Consider the following 19,269-nt stretch of genomic DNA (forward strand, 5'->3'; position numbering starts at 1 on the left):
GAGTCGTGACTCCAGGGAATCATCCTGGCTCCTGTCTGTGTAAGGATGGCTGCCTGGAGATGGTGTATCCCTGCTTTGCAGCCTGGCTGGCTCCACGTGCTGCTCCTCATTCCCCATGCACAGCAGGGCAGGCAGAGCAGTTCCTGCCAGGAATGCGGGCAGAGCCGCAGGGATGGGGCTGGCTGATCCAGGACTGCTCAGAGCCTGGCTGCCTCTGCCTGTGCCAGCTCCCACATGGGATTTCCACCTGTTCTGCTTCCCCCAAGTGTCCTGGCACCTCCTCGTGTTGTGCCTCGGAGCTCGTGTGTGCCCTGAGCTCAGTGCTGTGAACACTCAGTTTTATTTTTAGTGTTTTGAGCTGAAGAACACCAAAACAACAACTTCCTGAAACCCCTGTGAGTATCACCTCGGGCCCAAGTGAGAGAGCAGCCAAACATGTGTGATGAGACACAGAAGGTGCTTCATTCAGGGAGCAGGAGAAGAGTAGGTGCAGAATACTGTCCCCATTTCAGATAGCATGAAAGAATTTGAGGCTTTGTCCAGTTGTGGAGCTTTGCTGCCATAACACCTTCAAACCCCCCTGAGGGTGCTGGCGATGCAGGGTGAGCAGGGCTCACCCAGCCCAAAGCGCAGCTGCTCTGGAGAGCTCACTTCATCTGTACAGTGCAGGGCACAGACAGAGGGTACACCCTGTAGGAGGGACTGAGTAAACATGTCAGTGCCTCGTGCTTCTTCGTAAGGGTGGGAAGAAAAAGGAACAAACACCTCTCAGCTTAATCCAATGTAGAAGCACTTCAGAGGATTCCCTGTTTTCATAAGGATGGAAAGCCTTGGTGGGGCTTGTTTTTGTTTTGTGTTATTCAGCATGCACGTTCCTTGGTGGTTGTATTTTACTTGGCGTCAATCACTCCTGCAATAATTTAATTCTCCAGCGTGTAAAAGCTCTTCCTCAGGAAGCTCCCTGATGAAGCCCAGGGCTTGCTGCACAAACTCAAACCTGTTCCTTTCTTTCCTACATCTCTGCTACCTGGTGGAAGTTCCAGTTTCAGGGCTGTAGTTTTGAGATGGAATAGTTCCCCAGCTCAAAACTACAGCCCTGAGACTGGAACTTTCAGGTAACAGAGAGAGTTGGAGTGGGAAGAGTGAGAATCCCCAGAGTGGGGAATCACTTTGCATGTCTGGAGGAAATGGTAACGGGGCTGGGAGAGGCTCTGGCAGAGGCTGTGGGTGAGGCGGGGATGGAATCCCCTGGAGGGGCAGGAAAGGAATTCTAGATTTCATTTGTGATTTTCTTTGGCCGGTTGGGTTTTGCTTCAGAGGGGTTTTGGTGGTTTTTACCGTGACCGTTTTCTGAGTTTGCGCCCGGTGCCAGCCGTGTCCTGTCCCTTTGCAGATGCGGAGGAGCCGCAGGGGCTGGCGCTGCTGAAGCCGCCCTCGTCCCTCAGCCGGCTGCCCGGGCAGAGCGCCGTGTTCCCCTGCGTGGCTGCGGGCTCCCCTCCGCCCCTCATCCGGTGGACGCGCAACGGCGAGGAGCTTCCCACCGACGGGTGAGTAAAGGCTGGCGGCCTGTCCTTGTCTGACGGCAGGAATCCAGCTGGAGTCCGCGTTTGGGATAGTGCGCGCCTTCCCGTGGGCTTGAAACTGTTATAAATAAGAAGCTTGACTAGGCCAATATTCAAGCAGCAATCAACTTATTAATTAATGTGGTAAAGTATGAGCAAAACAGCGCTGGGTACAGTGGGGGAAGTTTTCCCTCCAGCTGCACACCGATGGTTGAGGCTTACAGGTATTTATAGGAGTACTCATAAGCTTTCTCAGCAGTTTCTAGTCCCAATTTTTACGTCACAATTCTATACACTATTGTGAGTTAGTTTTTCTCAGGATGTACCCCAGAAAGGAGGATCCCCAGATGGTGGGATTTGGCTTCCGAAAGAAGAAAGAAGTCTCCCAGCTGGTGCTGTCCAGACTCCAGATGTGGGCCCACCTTTTAATTGCAAAGACTATAAATCTCATAGCAGTGATGTCCAGCTTCCCTTGGTCGAAGCTATCAATCCTTGGGTTGATGTTCATCTTCCTTTCTCAAGCTGCTCTTTTACTGTTTTGCTAAGGTGTTGAGATAAGCATGTTTCCTTTACATATATTCTAAAGCTATAGTTTCAAAGCTCCTTCCTACAAGCAATATTCTAAAATTACACTTCCAAAGGTGATTATTGCAAAGCTGTTCAAGGCTTAGCTACGTGCAGAAAGTTCCTGTCCAGCAGCAACATCCTTAAAGCTTTAATTCGGATGCTATAAAGGTTAATTGCACACAAAGGATAAGTTCAAAGGCCTTCTTCCATGCTTTACTCCCTCAGTTATTTTTTAGAATTCATCCTTTAATTGTCCCATGATCAGTTTCCACACATCACAATCACAAGCACACACGCTGCCTGGATGTACCTGACACAAAACACAGCTTTGTATCTCCCAAAACCCGGAGAGCAGAGGTTGATCCCAGATGCTGGAGGGCTTCAGGACTCAGTGTTGGGATAAGGGAGGTAGTCTCCAAAGTCTCCAGGAGACTTTGGAACAGTCTCAGGGTATTTTTTTGCAGCCATTTGAAGCCAAGATATCTTGTCTGAAGCAGGGAGGTTATTAAGAATAGATTACTTTTAGCCTGGCACTGGAGTAGAAGCAGCAATTGAGGGAATAAGGACAGTGCAGGAAAAGGAGGAGGACTTGGGGTATTGTGAATGTGAAGCCCTGCACTCATTCTTTCTGCAGTGGAAACCGTGTCAGTCCCACAGGAATGGAAGAATAAGTGTTTAAAGCAAAATGCAACATTTTCTCATTCAAATAGAATAATAAAACTGTAGGCATGATGGCAAAAAATCAGTGAGCTTTCAGAGATGTATAGAGTGAGAACTTACACATTGTCATTGCTGGCATAGTCAGAATAATGTGGTAGAAAATCTGTATTAAAAAAGCAGAACAAATCTTATCAAGGCCATTTTTGTCCATGTAATGAACATGCTTCCTAGAACCAGGATTTCAAGCAGTTATTTGAATGTTTTCCATGTCCCTCAAAGTCAGCAGTGAGATTAATGGGGAGCTAAGTTAATCATGGAACAAGGAGAGGTAAATTGTGACACAGAAAGCAGCCAGAACAATGCTCAAGTCTCTGCAGCACCAGGGATATAATATATCTCTCTTTTGGCAACTCTTAAATTAAAAGAATCCAGGGGCTGGTAATTTGAACTGTCTTTGATGGGAGGCTGCTGTGGGAAATGACAAACAGCCCCTGAGAGATGGTGCTGTGTCAGTGTGAAGGCACATGATTTAGATTCAGGGGGTTTTATAAATACAAGAGCTCACTCCCCCACGAAAGCTGGTGCAGACTCATTCGAGCAGCACAATCAGATGGGGTGAAATGGCAGAGTAATTGTGCCTGGCAAGATCTGAATTAGTTGTTCTTGTATGTAAAGTGATGTCGTGTCACATCTTTAGGAAGTTTTGATGCCCTGTCCTTCTCTAAGCTGTGGCACATTCAGGGCACAGGGAGGTTAAAGCTCTCCTTTTATTTTCTCGATTTTTGAGACACAGAGCCCAGATTTTCCCACTGCTGAATACAGTGCTGTTAATTCCCTTTGGAATTCGCTTCCCTCATTCTCTGAGGTTGCCATGATAACTTCTTAGGCCTTCACAGGTATTTTTTTTTTCTCATAACTCATAGTGAGAAATTGTTCTGGAGGGCTGGAGCATAACACGAGTAAATATACTTCATCTTCAAATGTACACAGATTGAACCAAGTCTAACCTGATTTTTCAGAATATTTAGCATTAGTTTTTAGTGTTTTGCCTTTTGTTACAAGAGTGGGTTCCAGCTGACTTTTTTCTTCCTGCAACACTTAGCTCTTTTCTTAAAGTGAAGCATGTGCTCATTGTAGGCTTGAGTTTTAAGGTAGGTAAAGGTAGAAATTTGATCTTTTTCCCTTCTGTGGGGTAAACTTTTTTCATTGTTTTTTCAAGTGATCAAACTGAGCCAAAGCTCCCAAGTCTGCTGCTTGTGACTGTGGCTGAACAGGGCAGAGATTCAAAGAGCTGAGAACAGAGGCCTCTTAAACTCCATTTACCCTGCAGCTATTGTGTTATTGGTGTGAATAGAATAACTGGAAAATCTCCAGAAATTAAGATTCTTTGTTGGAGAAAAGCCTGCAGTTACTGTTGCTAAATAGCTACCTTAGCTTGTTATGCATGGTCTGTTAATGTAATTACAAATTAAATCACATTTAATTTGTATTAAAATCCTCTTTTGATATAAAAGTATGACTTTCTTAGCGTGGATTTTCTTTATCCCAAGAAAAAAAACTATTCTTTTCATCTGGGCAGGTTTTAATGTCCCTTCTGCCTGGGAAAAGCTCTGAAATCCCAGGTTTGTTTATGCACACCCCCACCCCAAACATTACCATACATATATGTAGGCATAGCCATATATAATGGGACATTTCTCTGTGTGTGCCTGGCCTTAGGAAACAAAACTCAGCGTGGGGAGGTTATCTCTAATTTTGACCCCTTTTGAAGGGTTTTACACAAAACCTTATTTTTACTTTTGTCATAGCTGTGGTAATTAATTAATACAAAATAGAATATTTGCCGTTCAGGTTATTCCTAGGTATTCCTAAGGAGAATATGGACAGGAGCCTGTATGTATAGGAAAATAGATTAATTTTAAGGATAGGGAGTGGTGGGGTTTTGGTATTAAATATTTGTTATAAGATCTGGAGAAAAGGGAAGGCGATTAAATTTGATGGATTATTTGTTGAAGACTGCAATAAGATTTATGTTAATGGATAAATATGAGTAAACTTGAGTGATGGCAGCCTTGGCAGTTGTTCAGACAGCCTGTAATGCAATATATTGTGAAATTAGTTGCTGTGATAAAATATTTTGCAAATTAATTAGTGTGAGAGAAGGAAGCTTTGGGTGTTGGGTGAGAAATGGAGGTTAACTCAGTGCTCCAAGTTTCTACTGGAACAAGGCTCTTAGAGCTCCAGGGAATCCTTCTGAACTCACTAACTTGAAGATTTTTAAAGAAGTCTGGTGGAGAGACTGCTGACTTCTTGGTTCTCCATAAAGAATGCCACTAAAGCCTAAGAAGATTTCCTTTGAATTGGTTCACTGCTCCCTATTGTAATCTTCATGTTTTATAGTTTTCCCAAAACTCCACTGTCTGTAAAGAAGGGAAAAGACTAAACCCTGCTCTAGGAGCTCCAAAACCCAAAGGAAGGCTCCAGCCTCGTGTGTCATCCATGGTGGCGGGTGGCTCATGGACAGATGTCACCCATAGGCTCAGCACTGGCAATATCCTCCTTTTCCAGCTGGATTGGCTCCATGGACTCCAAGTCAGTGATGTTTCTGCCAGGAATGTGGAGAATGCTGAGGGAAATGGAAGGAAGCAGGGAAGGCTCTGAAGGATGAAGTCATTGGAATAAATCTTAGGCCCTTTATGGAAAACTTCCTAAAGTGAAATCTCCTGTAGTGTCAACATTGCTTGGCTCTTCAGGTTTGAGCCCATTGGAGCTTTTCTTACCTTGTGAATATTTTTCATTCCAGTCTCCAGTCTGGCTGAGGATGCTGCTGTGTGAAGGGTCTGTTCTTCAGCAAGTGCAGGAGTCACTTCATGCTTTTGACAATTTCCAGTTTCCTGAGAAGGGCAGTTCCAGGTGGCTGTCCCTGGTGGATTTGTCCCCAGAGCTTGGGACACAGGCACAGAGGAGTGTCTGGAAGATGATCTGCTCTGAAAGCTGTGCAGTGTGTGGATCAGTATGTGCTCCAACAGCATATATTGCATCTTCATTTATATCAGGGCATGTCTGTGGGAGAAGGAACAAATGCAGGTGCCACAGGATCTGAAAAACCTGCAGTAGATGAGATGAAAACTTTCATCTGAGCCAGTGAAAGGACTTGAGCAGTAACATTTTAATGTCTGTAAAGTCCAGCAAGCTCTGCAGCAGGTTTCTGCTGTTCAGTTTAGCAAAATTTCATGTAATTGAAAAATTCCTGCAGAAACGTGGTTGTACATGTAATACTTCCCTACAGTGAGGAGGTGACAGCTGAGGGCACTTGTGCCGTGTTCATTTCTGCTCTGCTGGCCGTGCTCACATGAAGTCTGTGCTTGTAGGATCACATCCACATCCTTAATGCAGGGTTTTGCTTAGTGCTTCCCACAAATGAGTGAGATTCCCATTATTACACCTTTCTGTTTGCAGGGCTCTGAGTGATTGGAACCAAGTGAATCACACTTGCCCAGCTCAGGAAAGGTTAAGCATAGCAGAGTAATTATGGAGATTTTTCTGGTAGTAGATCCCACAAAATAATCTAATTTACTGTCTAATTTTATCTGCTGTACTTACTGAGACAGCAAATAGATTATAAGATGTTTGGGGAATAGTAATTTAAAAGAGGGAAGAAAAGCCCAAACCTCAGGGTATAACTGACAGTTTGACTACAGTAAATTAATAAAGGCTCACTATATTTTGTGATAATGAAACACAAAGAGCCTGTGAGGGAGGCATCCAGAGTGGCTCAGTAATTGTATGTTATGGGGTGCAAGTGAGGGCTGTATGGAATGCATATAAAAGGCTGGAATTTGATTTTCCTCTTCCCTGACATCTGAGTGATCAATCTTTGTTGTTTTTAATGACACTTCAAATTATGTTATCACTTTTATATTAAGCTGATTCTTTGTCTCCAGTGTCTGAAATCTGATTGCCTCACTCTTTTGTGAAAACGCTTCATTGTCCTTACAAAATTAAGATGTTTTGCTTTATTATAAAAGCAGCTGTGCTTTAAGTCCAGAATTTTTCCACAGCTGATTCATACAGAGGGAATCACCAAGGAGTCTGGCAGATTATTGTTTTCTTCCATTAAACTTCCACTGAATCACCTATTGGGAAATTGAACTCTGGGTTTTCTGGGGGAAAATAATCCAAGGGAATACAAACGTGGCACATGTTGAGATGGCTGAACAGAATTCCCACAAATACTCCGATGCTGCAAGTAGTTTGTGAGATCCCCTAGGACAAGCTGAAGTGACACGGGGGAATAGTTTTTAAGAGTTTTAGTACCATCCCGACTGCTGTCAGTAATTTTTCCAGAGGCTGGCAGTGGGAAAGGAGCTCCCTAAGGCACATGTTGCTTTTAGAGGGTGACTGTGGATCTCCTGGAAAAGGCATTAATGTCCTCAAAATGCCATGGATATGCTGATGGCCTTTGATCATTCCTTGAGGATGCGACAGTGGCAGTTCTTGGGGCACAGCTCCTTCACAGAATCACAGAATTTCTAGGTTGGAAGAGACCTTTAAGATCATCGAGTCCAACCCATGTTCCAACACCTCAACCAGATCATGGCACCAAGTGCCACATCCAGTCTTTCTTTAAACACATCCGGGGATGGTGACTCCACCACCTCCCTGGGCAGATGATTCCAGTATTTGACCACTCTTTCTGTGAAAAACTTCCTCCTCAATTCCAGCCTGGATCTCCCTTGGCACAGCTCGAGACTGTGTCCTCTTGTTCTGTCTGTTGTTGCCCGGAGAAAGAGACCGACCCCAGCTCAGCACAGCCACCCTTCTTCCCTGCTCCGTGTCCCGCTGTCCCTGGCAGATCCAGCTCCCTGCTTTCACCCCAGCCCTCAGCACATTCTCTGCTGCAAGAACAAAAAGTCAAAGCAGCTCTTTTACATAATAAAAGAAGGTTGGAAATTTCATGGATGGATGTGTCAAAGTCCAGGCTTGTCTTACTCTGGTGTTTTTCTTCAGGCCTGGTTTTAGAGCCTGTCTGATGTGCCATTCCCACGCAAGCCTGGGACATTTTTCCCAGCATTTGGGAAGCTCTTAATGTGATTTTTCAAACTCATATCTTCACTCAAATTCCCTGCACTTCTTCCAAGCCAGCCTTTCTGTAGTCCTGGTGTTTCTCATGGGAACAGTGTGGCTTTCCTTACGGAGCACCAGGACAGGGATATCTCTTGGGATGCTTTTAACACTTAATGCCAGTTATGGTTTTGTTTGCTCTGCTTTTAAATGTATTAACCAGAAATTTGATCAGCAGTTACAGTAGGATCATGAATCAATATTTATCTGATAAATAATAGTGAGATGAGGCAAAACACTGTGCCCCAACAGTTTTGCTGTCCAAGCAGGTCAGGATTGGTCCTGCTGATGTAATTCCAGGAAAACTTTCAAATGGAGAAAGCACCGAGGTTGATTTTTGTCCATTGGCCATTCCAAATAGAGACCAAAAAGGCAATTGTTGTAATGTTAATATATTGACAGGACTCAGTCCCTTCCTGCCCTTGAGAGTGCCAGGTAGGAAGCCACCAGGTTCCCTTCCCTATCCCCCAGACTCCTCCTTTTCCAGCTGCAAATGGGGATGGCTCTGGGTCAGCATCCCAGCACAGCTTCTTGGCCTGGCTTGGGGTTCTCGGCATTTTATTGGGAAGTTTATTTGGTATTTTATGTGGAAACTTGGAGTGTTGAAGGAACTTGAAAAAATCATGTACAAATTTGTATCAGGTGAGGGGCAGTGATGGCTGCAGTGGAGGAGGATGTGGCTGGAGGCTGAGAGGGCTGCACTGAGCCTGAAGTGCCACCTTTGTGTGCCCCATTTAGCAGCAAAAGCAGACAGATTGTAAGGGCTGGGTTAGGAACCCTTCCCTGCCCTTTGCAAATCAGAGGGGAGGGTTCTGTACAGACCCTTTGTCACCTGATGAATCTGTATTTTGAATTTCTTATGACCTCTATCTTATTCTGAAGTATTTCATCTCTCAGGGATGGCTTACCTTTTCACAGAGTTTCAGTTCCTGTGCATTGTATAATGTGCACTGCTGTCCTTGTGCTGTAAAGGCACAGTCTCTCCTGTTGTACTCCCCTCAGCTTTCCAAGCAGTCAGTCATTCCAGCTGGATCTGCAGAATGCCCTTTTCTTAATTATGTGATTACAATACCTCATTTTTCTTCAGTTCTGGCTGCTCTTGACTAAATACCTTGAATCACATTTAATTAAGAACAAGTGAAGCTGCAAGTGCAAAAAGATGAGCTGCTCTCATGGAATTGATAGGGTTGAACTTAATTTTCAGTCTGGGATGTGATGGTGTGATTATAACTCCTCTGTGTCTCACACTGGGGTGGTGTCCCTGGAATGACCATGTCCTTGTGTGTGCAGGTCTGGCCAGGGTATCCCGGGGATCTGGGTATGGCCGAGGCCATGTCCATGCAATGACCCTGTCCCTGGGTGTGCAGGTCTGGGTGCTTCCAGCTGCTGGCCAGGGGTGTCCTGGAGATCTGGGACGTGGCCAAGGCCACATCCATGCAATGACAGGGTCCCTGTGTGTGCAGATCTGAGGCCGTGTCCATGGAGTGACCCCTGGAGTGTCCCTGGAATGACCCTGTCCCTGTGTGTCCCTGTGTGTGCTGATCTGAGGCCATGTCCATGGAGTGACCCATGGAGTGTGCCTGGAGTGACCCTGTCCCCGTGTGTCCCTGTGTTGCAGGTCTGAGGCCGTGTCCTTGGAGTGTCCCTGGAGTGACCCTGTCCCTGTGTGTCCCTGTGTTGCAGGTCTGAGGCCATGTCCATGGAGTGACCCGTGGAGTGTCCCTGGAGTGACCCTGTCCCTGTGTGTCCCTGTGTTGCAGGTCTGAGGCCGTGTCCATGGAGTGACCCGTGGAGTGTCCCTGGAGTGACCCTGTCCCTGTGTGTCCCTGTGTTGCAGGTCTGAGGCCGTGTCCATGGAGTGACCCGTGGAGTGTCCCTGGAGTGACCCTGTCCCTGTGTGTCTCTGTGTTGCAGGTCTGAGGCCGTGTCCATGGAGTGTCCCTGGAGTGACCCTGTCCCTGTGTGTCTCTGTGTTGCAGGTCTGAGGCCGTGTCCATGGAGTGACCCGTGGAGTGTCCCTGGAGTGACCCTGTCCCTGTGTGTCCCTGTGTGTGCAGATCTGAGGCCGTGTCCATGGAGTGTCCCTGGAGTGACCCTGTCCCTGTGTGTCCCTGTGTTGCAGGTCTGAGGCCGTGTCCATGGAGTGTCCCTGGAGTGACCTCTGTGTGTCTCTGTGTTGCAGGTCTGGCCGGTTCCAGCTGCTGCCCGGGGGGGTGCTGGAGATCCGGGACGTGGCCGAGGCCGACGCCGGGACCTTCACCTGCATCGCCGAGAGCGGCAACGACACCCTGGAGGCCCAGGCAGAGCTGGCAGTGCAAGGTGGGTCAGAGGTGTTCGTTTTCAGAGAGCACTTCTCCAGATGGCTGAATACCTAAAGAGCTGAATACCTGAGTTGGTTCTGAGATCGGTTCTGTGCCCCGCTAAAAACCGAGCCCCCTCCAGTACCGTTATAAATATTGTTACTCTGATTTATTATCCAAACTGCTTATGATTTCCTAAACAGCCAAATGAGCAACGTGCTTCCATGATACAGCCTGAGGGTGCTTAAAAGCTGCTCTGTCTGCTCCTGTAGTATTAAATGTGGTTGATGTCATATAGCTGCAGGAGGGCCAAGGCCGCAGTGTGGCTGATCCCATCTGAAAGTCAACCTGTGGTACTGCAACCTGGCTGTCTTTGGAAAGGACAGCCCTAATGCATTTTTCATAATCCTTAAATACTTTGTTGTTTTCATTGAGCTTGTGAGAAGATAAAAGCAGAGATATTTGGTAATATGCTGGTTTATTGTGTGTGTAACTGTTTTGCTTACTGTTGCAAGCTATTTTTACTAGAAAAAATACTGAAATATTGATAATGTAGTTTTAAAATGCATCTTACTATACATAAAAAAGGAAATAAAGCAGACTGGGTAAGTAAAAAAATTGACTTGGTAAGGAGTGGGAAAAAATTCAGGTAAAAGCTTGCCTTCCTTGCCTTTCTTACATTCCATGAGGAAATCTCTTTTTTACTGATTGGACCCTAGCAGGGGTTTGCAGTTCTTTCTCTGGAGTTTCGTAGCATATGCAGGGTCCTTGTAAGAGCTTACCTGACTTGGTTTACTCTGGACTGTGGTGCTACAAAGTTGGTCTAAAAAGTAATTCTGGGGGGAGAAATTTATTCACTGAACATCCATAAACGAAGGGTTTTCTATAAATGAAAGGATGGCTTTTCTGACCAAAAGGAAGCTCAGACTCTGTCTGGTCAGTCAGAAAACCTCACATTTTTCCTACCTTGTATCTTGGCCAAAAGAATAAAGATTTGGTGCTCTGGCTGTGGAAATAGCTCCAAGCTTGAGGCTTCAGAACATTTTACTGTGGCTTCAAACAGCTCACTGTGGGCTGTGTTTAATTCAGTTCCAGCCTCTCCATTTTACAGAATTGATTTTGTGTTTTATGGGCAGTGACAGCAATTAATAACATTAATGATATGATGTAATTAAGCAGGTTGTGGATAAAGCTGAGAGGAGCCTTAGTGCAGGACATCCAGCTAGGTCACCTGGGATGAAAGTGAGCTGAGGCAACTCTTTTGCTCCTTAGCTGAACCATTGTAAAGGATTTCTTCATTTGGTTATGAAGATTAGAATGTTCTGCCAGGCCTTCCATGCTGATGTTTTGTTATCCACCTGCAACTGGAAAGAAAATCTTTTATGCTTGAGTATTAAAATACATTAAAGATTCTACAGAGTGCATTTCAGATAGTGACATTTCTGATTTTGCTTCTTAGTTCTAATCTTAGTTCTACTTTCCTTGAGAGGTCACTGTAGGGAGTAATTGTATTTCTGCATTACTGTACTTTGCTGCAGGGTTGAATAGCTTGAATAACTGTTACCTGATCCCTGGATCATTTTCTTCTAGACCAAAGAAATTGTCATCTCTCTCCACCTAATAACAGCATGATTTTGCTTAATTTACGTTCTTTCTGCCATTCTTGGAAATTAGTCTGGCAGCATTTCAGACAAGGAATTCATTTTTGGGTACTGTATTTTTCTGCAGCTCTCCTTGAAGCCCTTGTTTCTTGTCAGAGGTTTCACTCTGTACTGGGGGTTGTGCTTAGGCAGCCAGTCTTTTTCCTTCTAATAACATTTCCTCATGGCAGTTCAGACATGGAACTCTGTGCCAAGGGGGTGATGCCATTGCTTGGCAGTGTTAGGGCAGTGGAACTGGAGAGGTGTTCCTGTGGCTGCCTCTTGACTGAGGTTTCCTGGCAGTGCCAGGTATGGGTTGACTGAAATTTGCAGGCAGAACCAACCTGCTTTATCCGCTTGTAAGTTTGACGTGTGCATGGACTCAGAGGAATGCTCTTAAAGGTCCCTTTGCTCCATGGTCAGCTTTTCTGTGTCCTCTGACAAGGATACAAAACCCTGCAAGCAAATGAGTGTCTCTGGTATGGTGCTGGCCACTGGAATTCTCCTTCCATGGCAGCGGGGTTGAAATTCCTGACCGTCCCTGGGGGGAGGGTGCTCTCAGGTGTGTCACACTGGGACTGTACAGGAAAATACCTGAGTTTTACCCTGGGTTTGTGTAAGGTACGAGGGAGTGGCTGGGGAAAGCCTGTGTGGGACAGTGCAGCCTGTGTGGGACAGTGCAGCCTGTGTGGGACATGCAGCCTGTGTGGGACTGTGCAGCCTGTGTGGGACATACAGCCTGTGTGGGACACAGAGCCTGTGTGGGACCGTACAGCCTTGTGTGGGACATGCAGCCTGTGTGGGACACAGAGCCTGTGTGGGACATACAGCCTGTGTGGGACCGTACAGCCTGTGTGGGACATGCAGCCTGTGTGGGACCGTGCAGCCTGTGTGGGACTGTGCAGCCTGTGTGGGACTGTGCAGCCTGTGTGGGACTGTGCAGCCTGTGTGGGACATACAGCCTGTGTGGGACTGTGCAGCCTGTGTGGGACCGTGCAGCCTGTGTGGGACCGTGCAGCCTGTGTGGGACCGTGCAGCCTGTGTGGGACATACAGCCTGTGTGGGACCGTGCAGCCTGTGTGGGACATACAGCCTGTGTGGGACCGTGCAGCCTGTGTGGGACTGTGCAGCCTGTGTGGGACACGCAGCCTGTGTGGGACACGCAGCCTGTGTGGGACATGCAGCCTGTGTGGGACATACAGCCTATGCGGGACCGTGCAGCCTGTGTGGGACCGTGCAGCCTGTGTGGGACCGTGCAGCCTGTGTGGGACATACAGCCTGTGTGGGACATACAGCCTGTGTGGGACATGCAGCCTGTGTGGGACATGCAGCCTGTGTGGGACTGTGCAGCCTGTGTGGGACATACAGCCTGTGTGGGACCGTGCAGCCTGTGTGGGACATGCAGCCTGTGTGGGACCGTGCAGCCTGTGTGGGACATACAGCCTGTGTGGGACCGTGCAGCCTGTGTGGGACCGTGCAGCCTGTGTGGGACATACAGCCTGTGTGGGACCGTGCAGCCTGTGTGGGACTGTGCAGCCTGTGTGGGACACGCAGCCTGTGTGGGACCGTGCAGCCTGTGTGGGACCGTGCAGCCTGTGTGGGACCGTGCAGCCTGTGTGGGACATGCAGCCTGTGTGGGACATACAGCCTATGCGGGACTGTGCAGCCTGTGCGGGACCGTGCAGCCTGTGTGGGACATACAGCCTGTGTGGGACATACAGCCTGTGTGGGACATACAGCCTGTGTGGGACCGTGCAGCCTGTGTGGGACCGTGCAGCCTGTGTGGGACATACAGCCTGTGTGGGACATACGGCCTGTGTGGGACTGTGCAGCCTGTGTGGGACATGCAGCCTGTGTGGGACTGTGCAGCCTGTGTGGGACATGCAGCCTGTGTGGGACCGTGCAGCCTGTGTGGGACCGTGCAGCCTGTGTGGGACACGCAGCCTGTGTGGGACACGCAGCCTGTGTGGGACATGCAGCCTGTGTGGGACATGCAGCCTGTGTGGGACATACAGCCTGTGTGGGATAGTGCAGCCTATATGGGACTGTACAGCCACCAATCTTGGGAGTTCCTGGGGTGTGTTCTGTTGCTTTGGGCACCATTTTCAGTTGGGAGGAGTGATACCTCCAGTGCCGTTACTCAGATCCTGCTGGTGGCACTTAAGGATAGCACCAGTTTCACATACCTGAGAATAGTTGAACCCCTGTGTCGTAAGGAAAAAGGTGCTAGAGGAGCCTTCTATTGCCCTCATGCTGGGTTTAAAAAATTATTGGGATTTGTTTCCCTACCTACATCACAGAAGGCCTGGATCAGGGAAATGGCCTTTAACTTGACTAGAAAGAAACTAAAGAGTCCAGAAGAATTCTGCACAAATTTCTGTCCTCAGTCTCTTTTTCTGCATTGTGTATCTGGGAGGTAGCGTCAAGAAATTTCCTTACCTTTGGCAGGGAATTTTGGCTGCCCTATTCCTGGAAGTGTCCAAGGCCAGGCTGGACAGGGCTTGGCACAACCTGGGCTAGTGGAAGGTGTCCCTGCCATGGCAGGGGGTGGATGTGATCACCTGTCAGGAGCCTCCCAACCCAAACCATTCAGTGGTTCTGTGTCTCTGCAAACTGGAGATTTCACAGACCCACTGGTCACACACTGAACCCTTGCCTGGTGCATCTGAGAAGTGGTTCCATGTGGGAGAGAGCAGGGAGTGTCCCAGGGAAAGCTGTGGCTGAGAGAGTGCCAGCCCCTAAAGCTGGACATTGCTGAATCCTGCCCACACTTGGGGTAGGGCCAAACACGGAATGGACAAAACCTGTGGGCACCTTTGTACCCAGAGTGTCACAGAATGTGCAAAAGGGACCTCCTCAGTTTTCCTGGGGTGCAAAAGCAGGGGTGACTGTGGGAAATGGATTTGTAGAGAATTCTCCCAGCCTGACAGAAGGCTCACACAGTGTGCATCTGTATGCAAACCTTGAGATAAGAAATGCTGACTTGGAGATGCCATGGAACAGGACAGACATTGCTGAGAGAGAAATGCAGCTAGAAACAAGTTTCAAAGGATGGCCTTGCGAGTAAAACCGGATACTTTGGAGAAACAGAACTGTGAAAGATGCATTGTAGTGGGACCCAGGAGGGGTAATTTTAGATGATTGGCTTTAAGGCACTTACAGCACGATGTGGCTAAAGCTGATGGGCCAAGAAATGCTTGTAATGGAATCAGGAAATACTTGGCTTCTGATTGTGATGGTGTGGATTATAACATCTGTATTGTCCCACCCTTCTCGTGAGACTGAAAATGGAATAAAAGTTTTTAAACGCCTCTCAGTTGCCCCATCTCTGGGTCAGAAAAGGGCCTAATCCAACAGGTCACCACAGTCCAGGCCAAGCAGGGGCAGGACACTTCCCATGGTGGAGGCAAGAATTTGGTGTCTGAAATTCACTCTCTCTTGGCTGTAGTGACAGCGCTCTCCCCTCACTGTGGGTGCTGCTACCAGGTTATTTACAACACCTGTAATGAATTGGGAGCGCTGGAAAAATTTGTTTTGCTCTCCCCAGGCATGAAAGAATCTGTAGCATTTCCCTCAGATAAGACTGGGAAGTGATGACAGCAGAGCTGGGGAAACAGGTAGTAACTGTATTGAATCTGCTCAGCCTGGAAGAGCCAGAGTGGCAGTTAAATACTGGGAAGGTCACAAGTTCAGCCTTCATCTGGGCAGTATTTCAAATTTATGGCTGTGCCCATTGCCCTGGGGGTTTGTGCAGGGGCTGGGGCTGAGTGAGGTCACCGCAGGGCTTTCCTGTGGCCTGCCTTGGTGCTGGGGTGGGGACCAGCAGCTTGGGGGGATTTTCTCTTCCTGTTAAAATATTTACTGCGGTTAATAATGAACCAGAGAAATCAAAAACAAAATAAAATTTCCATTTTCATTCTCCTATAAAATTGACATGGCAGGTTTGAAGCCTCTAAAGTCCGTGTGTTTGTGGGAGAAGAGTGACTGTTGCTCTTTGCTGTTGCTTGTTATTGCCTTTCAGTGAGTTTTTGGAATAGCAGAAAATCAACTTCTATGAGTTGTCTAGGACAGCATTCAGTGTCTGATAGAGTATCTTAAATATTCTGCGTGAAATGTCTCACTGTGTTAATGTAACTGAATTTAAAAATAAAACAAGAGAAGCTTCTTTTGGGGTATCTGTAATGATAAATCAGAGATTGCATGTGGCAACTGGCTGATCACGGCCTCGTTCGTGCTGCCAGAGCAAATTGTGTGGAAAAAACCCAATGCAGAAATGTTTTGATGGAATTGTCCACTTTGTGCTTTAGAAGGAAGTGCTGGAAATATTTTCAGTTGAGCTGACAAGGCTTACAGCAATGGCAAAGCTTTATTCCAGCAGAAAATGGGATATTTTTGAGTGTTGGTCCTGCAGTGTCAGGGAACAGTGACTGCTGTGTTCTGGAGGGGTTGGCAGCATTGCCTCACCTTGATTTCCCTGCTGCCTTTGCTCTTGCTGGGGTCTCTAGTACTTTGATTACTCGTGGCATGCAATTATTTTAAATTTTTAATTGAAAAATTTGGCTTAAAAACTAGTTGTGATTATGCATCTATTAACATATGACTTGTTATTAAAATAAAATGAGAATGTGCCAGGATATGTGAGGCAAGTCAAGACTTTCTTTAAAACACCAGGACAGCTGCAGAAGGAAGAGCCTGAATGTGAAGAACCCTGGGCTTGTTTTCCAGGGTTCTCTGGGCAGCTGCTTTGATAAAAGCTGATGCCATCCTGCCCCAGAAATTGTAGCTGTTTGCAAAGCACATTAAATCCTGCAGCAGCAGAGTAATATGTCTGGGTAACTGTTATTTTTGCATTAAGCTTTCATTATTATTGAAAACAATTCCAGGGAAGAAATTTGAACCATCCCTGAAAATTGCTCAGACCTCTCTCATACTTTCTAGATGATCTTCATCGATTTCCCTCTCTAATTAAGCTCAGTGCTGTATGTGATAATGGGCTGCTCCTCAATTAGAGATTCAGGAGATGCTGCATGAACCTGAACTTGTCAAAGGCTCACGTGGGGGACAAAATATTTTCCTTTTTGGGGGTCTCAGAATGTGCTGCTTGGGGAAGCTCTTGGAAGTAAAAACAACACCTTGACTTCATAAGAGTTATTTCTTGCCCTGAAAATGTAATGAGTAATTAGAGATCTTTTTTTTTTTTGTAGTGATGCAAACAAGGGCACAGACCAGAGTCTGGTGTGGATGGTGGATGAGCTGAACTCCCTGCAATTTGGGTCTCTACCACTGCACTTCACTGTTTGTCTGAAAAGGCTTTCTGAAAGTCCTCACTGTTGCTCCTTGGTGTAGTTTAATGTGAATGGAGTTCACACTTTACTTGTGAATTGAACTAACTGGGAATTTTTGCCTCTCACATTTGTATTCAAGATAAGTGTGGCTGGTGAAAAAGTTATAAACAGATATTTAGGGACATGGGAGAGGAAGGACAGGGGAGTGTTATTTTAAGGCTTCATCGCTTATTCAGATTGTACCTGGGCACTAGAAAAGCCCATCTTCAGGAGAGGTGTAATTTTTAATACTGAAGGTAAGCTTCCCCAAGATGTTCTTTGCATCATGCAAAGTCCCACTCCTGTGTTCAAGACTGACCTGATTTCTGTTCCACGGGGCTTGGGCTCAGCAGAACCTCTGCTTTTCCTGCTCAGTGCCTAAATCTTGTTCTGTAGCTGGACTGTTGTAAGTTTGCAGGTTTTTTGGTCTGTCTTGATGTTTTTCTAAGACCAGGAGGAACATTTGACCAGCCCCTGACACGTGGAAGAGAGCTTGCCTTGGTTCTCAGTGGGGGCACCAACATTTGTTTTCTTTAGCTGCATTTCCAAAAGTCACCAATGAGCTTTGCTGGAATTTCAAGGAGCGTGCTCTGGTAGCAGTGCAGATGTTTAGCATTCTGTGCTGGTGTCAGAGGGCAGTGAATGTGTTGTAGGAGCAGCTCAGGGGAGCCCTGCCAGGCCGTGATCTCTGCCTTGCCGCCGCGTTCCAGGCGGGGGGCGTCGGCAGCTCAGGGCTGGGAGGTTTTCCAGCCTTTCCTGGGCTCAGGCTGGGCAGGGGCAGCTGCTGCGTGTTCCCTGGTCGGTGGGATGCATCCCTGTGGCCAGGAGGAGGCTGGGATGATCCCAGGATGATCCTGGTGGTGAGGACAGGGATGATGTGCAGCCCCTCTGTATGGACCATCCCTGGCACTATGGGGTGTGCAGCCCCAGATAATCCTGCTGCAAGGGGGGCTTTTCCTATTCCAAAGTCTCTTTTCCAAAGACCTGGTAACCTTTAATCATGAGGTTCTTACACATGAAACATCTGGAATCCCTGTAATTGTAAAGGCAAATTCCCTGTGTTTGTAAAGGCAAATACAAAATTTGTACCTGTGCAGTGTGGGAAGAAACAGCCCCAGATTCCACCTTCAGTAATTCTGGAAAGCTGAAAGATTAGTTAGAAGATTTTTGTGCAGTTATGGCACAGTTTACAAAGATTGCTCCAAGTCTGATTATATCTGGAAAAGTTGTCTTTGTGTTACAGAGGTCCTGCAGAGCTTTCAGATGGATTTTTTGTGGCGCTGAAAACAGTTAGAAAACAGCCCCCAAATGGGCAGGGGTTAATGAGGACAGGGATGAGATCCTTTGGGATGGGTGTCCATAGTGGAATGGTGTGGGGATTTGGGAGATGAGATACATGTGGAATTAAAAAAACCAACTCTTTGTGAGATACATATATATTTATTAAAAAACCCATTAAGAAAGACAAACCCAAATGATCAGTAACCCATAGAATTCACACAAATGGTTTTCCTTGTAAATGTTCTTGAGGAATCCTTGGGGATAATGAAAATGTTACTAAATTAAGCAGCAGTGTCTTAAATATCTACAATGTCGAAACTGATATTGAACTGAGGGAATTGCAAAGGCTGCTTTCTCTTTCAGGCAGAGTTTCTAATAAATGAGGATCATATTAACAGGGGTTTGAACCAGCTGCTGCTGTAGGGACAGAAATCCTTTTCCCCCAAAATGGCTTTTAAAACAGTAAGCTGAGGATTTGCCTTTGGCCTAGACAGGCAGTGAGAGAAAATGCAGGGTTTTGCCCAGGGTTTATATTTAGGGTTGGGTTTTTTTTTTTTTTTTGTCTCCAAAGTAAAAATACACTTTTTAGTTTGGAACAGGCTTTGCTCAGCCCAGGATTTACTCTTTTTGCAGTGTGTTTTTCATACAGTGCTGTAGGAAAGGTAAGCCCAGCTGGCTCATTGTCCCAAGTGCTCTTGGATGCTTTTAAGGATTCAAGGACACAGTAGATGTATGTACTAGAGATAAGCTATAGGGGTTTTAATACTGCTTTTACTCCCCATCAAAGGGAGATGACAGAATTTCAATTGCA

At 46.7% G+C, this 19,269-nt stretch overlaps 1 protein-coding gene across 7 annotated transcripts in view; it reads left to right on the plus strand.

The window, feature by feature from the left end:
• The window catches only part of NEO1 (neogenin 1), a 169,982-nt gene that overhangs the window by 71,689 nt on the left and 79,024 nt on the right, over positions 1-19,269 (plus strand). For all 7 annotated transcript variants that reach the window (XM_038147601.1, XM_038147602.1, XM_038147603.1 and 4 more), the window contains exons 4-5: positions 1,394-1,547; positions 10,096-10,232. In XM_038147601.1, the coding sequence (XP_038003529.1) occupies positions 1,394-1,547; positions 10,096-10,232 (291 nt within the window). The remainder of the gene's footprint in view (positions 1-1,393; positions 1,548-10,095; positions 10,233-19,269) is intronic.

This window comes from Motacilla alba, chromosome 10 (assembly GCF_015832195.1).
Source record: "Motacilla alba alba isolate MOTALB_02 chromosome 10, Motacilla_alba_V1.0_pri, whole genome shotgun sequence".
Taxonomy (NCBI): Eukaryota; Metazoa; Chordata; class Aves; order Passeriformes; family Motacillidae; genus Motacilla; species Motacilla alba.